Raw genomic sequence first — 6,000 nt, 5'->3', positions numbered from 1 at the left:
TGTGTGTGTGTGTGTGTGTGTATTTATAATTTATTTCCTCCTTTTTGGTTCCACAGTCCTCACATTTACGTTATTTCACATTCTGAAAATATTTAAATGTTGTATAAGGCAGTGGTAAGGATTTTTTCTTTTTTTGTCAAGATAACCTTCCTGGTGAGTGATAAAGTGAGTGGCAAACGATGGCAACTGTTGTGGGTGTGGGTGTGGGAGGTGTATATATACCGGGTGTTGAGGTGAGGTCTGAGGAGAGGTTAGCCATTCCCTGCCATTACCACTGCTACCATTGCAACTACCACCGCGACCACTACCACCACAACTACTGCCACCACTGGTGATGAAGGGGTTACACGAGAGCGTCCTGGTGTTGGTGGTGACGATGGGCCTTGTGTCCGCCAACCCAGGTTAGTAATAATAATAATAATTACTATTATAATTATAATTTTAATTACCAGTAAGGTGGAGTTGTGGGCGCATGAGGAGCGGGAGGGCGCCATGTTATCAAAATTTCCCTGTGATATAAAATTATAGGCGGAATCTCCGATATTTAACTGCTAGAGTTGATGCCAATGTTATTACACAAATACTGTTTAAATCTGATTTAGTAATTGAGGTGTTCACAGATTAGAACCAAACACTGCCTTTGAAAACTGTAGATTCCAAGGGGTTGCTATGCCTTAATTGGTGAGTTTTTAGTTGATAACAAAATTAATTGAATAAATGTATCACATTCAGAAAGAATTTCAACTCTACTTCACATTAGAGAACAAAAATATTCTTCTAAAATTATTGTGAAGAAGTTGGAATGGACAAGGCGCACAGATAAGAGATGAAGAAAAGCACAGAAACAAGAGCATTCCACCGGCTACAAATACATGTTTGTGGCTACGGTGTGGAATGTAGTAATGCATACAGGTCTCCAAATCTGCAGAGGGCAAAAGAGCTGAGGTAAGAGGTGAAAAAAGCACAGAAACCAGATAGCATTCAGGATGGGAGGAGATTTGGAGACCTGTTCCCAGTACATTCCACCAGCTACATGTTTGTGGCTAGAGTGTGAAATGTAGTAATGGGTATAGGTCACCAAATCTCCTTCCATCCTGATGCTCTCTTGTTTCTGTGCTTTTTTCATCTTTTATCTGTGCATTTTTGCCATTCCTACTCTATAACAATCATTTTTGATTTTTTTTTTTTTTCTAGTTTATGATCTTTCTGTCCAAGTATAATTAGGCATATAGCAAATGTAAGACTTGGATTGTTTCATGCATAGCATAAGCTATAGCTAACTACGGTAGAGCGATTCTGTGTGGACTGCAGCTTACTTGTAGAACATAGCTCCATTTATCGATGAAGTAGCCATAGCCAGACGTAGAGAGATAGGGAGGTTGGTTTTAATTGCAGATCGTCGATGCACCGCCAGTATAAAGTCCTGAGGCATCGTATGGCTCGTACTTGCCTCTGTCACCAGTATCGAAGAAAGTAGCCGAAGGGTTAGATTAGATGGTGAGAGACTGTAGGTGTATCGTGATGAATGACTGCACCTGTGTCACTAGTGGAGTGTGTGGGTCGCTGCGAGTAAAATGGTGCGTCGTGAAGTAAAGGAGAGCTCTCTCTCTCTCTCTCTCTCTCTCTCTCTCTCTCTCTCTCTCTCTCTCACCTTCCCGCTCTGATGTATCCTTATATCTCAAGTGAGGTGAGTTATAGTCACTTCTCAGGGTTACGAGGTTTTATTGCACAAAGTTATATGAAGACTGGACAGTGTAATGTAACGTAACCTAACGTAACATAACCTAGCGTGTCGGCGAGCCACCTAGCTATCCTACTCCAACCCCTTCTCTCCTCTGCTCTCCTCTCCAACCTCCCAGCCTGTATGTACCGACCAGTGCATAGGTGTGTCTTTGTCTGGTACCTTTCCACAGGTAGTTTTCCATGACGTCAAATGACTGGCTCAAGTTGGTTATACTGCATTCTCGTGACATACCTGTATTGCCTGGATTAAAGAGTTTGTGATTCATCGACATTCTTGAGCTAGAATATGTGCTCGACTCTCCTTATACATCAGACATGACTTATTGTGTTACTCATGTCAGTACCTATATTTTAATTTCTACCGTACAACTATTACATACTGTCGTAACATGGTAATGTCTACATATCACTACTGAGAGACTAACACGAGGCTGCCTTCCCGTGAAAAGAAATGTTTTGGTACGCTCTTTAACTGTAGGCTGGCTGTAGCTTACCAATATTGCGCAAAATGACGTACTTACGGGTGACCGCGATGCGGTTTTGAAGCTGTTCTTCGCGAACCATAGCCTGAATGCCTTTCTAACAGGTAAAAAAAAACTTATGCACTTGATAAGCAGCGTTTTGGTGTATAGTACGCTTGTGTACTCCTGTTTGTTTTGGAGTTATGACTGATGAAGAAGTAGGAAAAAAAGAAGGAAAAGAGAGAAAGAAGAACAAATCCGATTTTTCTGCAGTTCGATTTTGCGACTCCTACGAAGGTTAGTAAGACTTTACGAGTAGGTTTTGTATCTGAATAGCGAAGGTCTCTTAGTTCATAAGCTTAGAACGAACTTTGCCACCGTTTTCGCGCGAACGCTCTTATACCTATGTACAGTTGAGTTCATGATTCCCTGGACACATCTGGAGGTATCTGGCATCCTCTTACTACACGACGTAGTATTAATCTATACGATTTGTGTCGTGCCCGCCGATTGGTTACAGAGGCTCAGTTCCATTGGTTAAGAATAAAGAATTACATTCTAAGCATCTCTAGAATGTATTGCGTGATATTGTCAGTATAGTGGTAGTGATATCACATGGTTCAGTCATACTGGGTAGATGTATCAGCATTATTTACATACATCTACAGTTGGCTAAACTGTAGTAATATGAGGAACAGGAGCCAATGGCAACCTATGTTACATGTAGTTGGCTTCGCTTCGGAGGATCGAAATAGAATTCATACTGACCAAATTAAGTTACAGTATTGTTTCTGCATAGCTAATTGATGTTTAACATATAACATTTTGGTTTGGCGGTGCCTTAATCCTCCGTTGATGTGTCCTAATATTGTTTAATCTAAGGAGCACTGCATCATTTCATACACTGTGTAACGGAACCCCGTGTGTGTGTGTGTGTGTGTGTGTGTGTGTGTGTGTGTGTGTGTGTGTTCCCATTATATCCTGTGTGTGTGTGTGTGTGTGTGTGTGTGTGTGTGTTCCCATTATATCCTATGAGCTTGAGAAATCGACATGAAACTTCAGGATATCAAGATATGGCAAAAATCTTAGCCGAGTTCGAAAATGGGCACTTGGGGTCAAGGCCAAGGTCACCAAAATGGCTGTCAAAGGTCAACCAATTGTTATCGCTAGCCTTTAGCACCATTATATCTCATGAACGGCTTGTGCTATCAAAATAAAACCTTCAGGGTATAAAGATATGGTCAAAATCTTTGACTTGGCCAACAGCATATTCTGGGGGTCGATTAACATTCGGCTCCAGAGTGCTTTTCTTTCATTTATATTCAATTTGCTTACACATATTTTTTTACGGGACAGTAATTCGAACCTGACAGGTTCCTGCGTCCTTCTGGCGTCGTGGATAAGTGTTTGGTTAGCATCAGCGGATATCATACAGGCATACCGATATTCATTTTGCAATTATTCATAGTCAGTGTAACCCTGCATGACTTAAAACGTGGGCTCCCTGACCCTAACCTGGGAGGGATAGGCATCTCTATATCTCGTTTCTTACTGTGCGTTACATTATTAATAACTACTTTTGAGGTCACCGATCAGTATATTAATGCTCAAGTTCACATCATAACATGGGTGAAAATCATACACATGCAAATAATTACTATTATTCTGAAATAAAATACCGGACTGTTGCGCAGTTACAGGGACAATTGTTCACGCAAGCGACGCTCACGTTATCTAAAGTAAACCCCATTGCTTATTCTGTATTCTCTAATTGTTTGTTATTGTTGTAACACAGATAACTGTCCAGGGAAAATAAGTAATAATTATTACAATTATGAATCACATTATAATAACGGTAATGTGAAAAGAACCGACGTCCCTCTCAGTGAAGTTCCAACACTCTCTCTCTCTCTCTCTCTCTCTCTCTCTCTCTCTCTCACACACACATACACACACACACACACACACACACACACGGGGTTCCGTTACACAGTGTATGAAATGATGCAGTGCTCCTTAGGTTAAACAAATTAGGACACATCAACGGAGGATTGAGGCACCGCCAAACCAAAATGTTATATGTTAAACATCAATTAGCTACGCAGAAACAATACTGTAACTTAATTTGGTCAGTATGAATTCTATTTCGATCCTCCGAAGCGAATCCAACTACATGTAACATAGGTTGCCATTGGCTCCTGTTCCTCATATTACTACAGTTTACCCAACTGTAGATGTATGTAAATAATGCTGATACATCTACCCAGTATGACTGAACCATGTGATATCACTACCACTATACTGACAATATCACGCAATACATTCTAGAGATGCTTAGAATGTAATTCTTTATTCTTAACCAATGGAACTGAGCCTCTGTAACCAATCGGTGGGCACGACACAAATCGTTGCCTTCATTTATAGATTATTACTACGTCGTGTAGTAAGAGGATGCCAGATACCTCCAGATGTTCTTACCTAATTGTTCTTACCTAATTGTATCTTTACAGGAATGAGTCAAACTCATACTGTCCCGTGTCTTAAACCATATTTATCGTACTTATCCTTAAATTTTTTCATTGTTTTGGCACACGCTATTTCATTCGGTAGTGCATTCCACTGATCAATTGCTCTGTTTGGGAAACTGAATTTCCTCACGTTTTTATCACCTCTCTTCTTATGCAGTTTTTTTGCAGTGTCCTCTTGTTGATGCTTCCCCATATGTTAAGTAATCATTTATGTCCATTTTCTCCTTCCCTGATATGCATTTACATAGCATTATCATGTCACCTCTTTTCCTTCTCTCCTGTAGTGTTGGTAGATTCAGTTTATTTAGTCTTTCTTAGTAGCTTAGATCCCTTAAGCTTGGTATCCATCTTGTAGCGGCCCTTTGCACTTTTTCAATCTTGTCTATGTGTTTTTTGAGATGAGGACTCCAGACTACTGATGCATACTCCAGGGTTGGTCTGATGAATGATGTTATTATCCTTCTTAGCATGTCTTCATTTATGTATGTGAATGCTATTCTCATATTTGCAAGCAGTGTATACATGTTCCGTACCTTCTCGCTGATGTGGTCAGCCGGAGATGGTCTGTTATTGATAATCACACCTTCTCTCTTTCTGATGTGTGTAGGGTTTTATTTCCTAACATATAATCCCAATCAGGTCTTTTTCCACTTTTACCAAACTTGATTACATGACACTTGTCCACATTGAATTCCATTTGCCATGTATTACTCCATTCATGAAGCTTATTTAATTCTTCTTGTAGCTCTTTACAAGAGTCTGTGTTAGTAATTCTCCTTTGTATTTTTGCATCATCTGCAAACATACTTAGATAGCTTTCATTTCCAGTGTTACTGTCTATATCATTTATATACACTAAAAACATGATTGGTGCCAGCATTGAACCCTGTGGTGCTCCACTAGTCACTTCTTTCCATGATGAGTAGTTTCCTCTTAGTACTGTTCTCGTTTCTCTTTTTATGAGAAAATCTTGCATCCAACAAAACAGTTTGCCTCGAATTCCTCCTTGATGGTACAGTTTCCATAAAACTCTTTGGTGTGGTACTGTGTCAAATGCTTTCTTGAAATCTAAATAGATACTGTCCACCCATCCTTCTCTTTCCTGTATTGTGTCTGTTACTCTGTCATAGTAGCTCAACAGATTAGTAACACATGATTTTCCTTTTCTGAAACCAAACTGTCTTTCTGTTATCATATTGTGTTCTAGATGATTTACCCAAGCTTTTCTTATAAGCTTTTCTAATACCTTGCTTACAACACTGGTCAGT

The 6,000-nt window shown here is 39.8% G+C and overlaps 1 protein-coding gene across 1 annotated transcript in view; it reads left to right on the top strand.

Annotated features, from left to right (window-relative positions):
• Positions 1–284: 284 nt before the first annotated feature.
• LOC145395439 (uncharacterized) overlaps positions 285–6,000 on the top strand; it is a 29,329-nt gene continuing 23,613 nt past the window's right edge. The window contains exon 1 of the mRNA XM_080269043.1: positions 285–401. Coding sequence (XP_080125169.1) covers positions 335–401 — 67 coding nt within the window. The 5' untranslated portion in view covers positions 285–334. The remainder of the gene's footprint in view (positions 402–6,000) is intronic.

Source organism: Coenobita brevimanus, chromosome 31, assembly GCF_032717465.1.
Source record: "Coenobita brevimanus isolate Jiangsu-jjx chromosome 31, ASM3271746v2, whole genome shotgun sequence".
NCBI lineage: Eukaryota > Metazoa > Arthropoda > Malacostraca > Decapoda > Coenobitidae > Coenobita > Coenobita brevimanus.
Note: the sequence above shows the minus strand (reverse complement) of the source record. Positions and strands in the feature narration are given on the sequence as shown.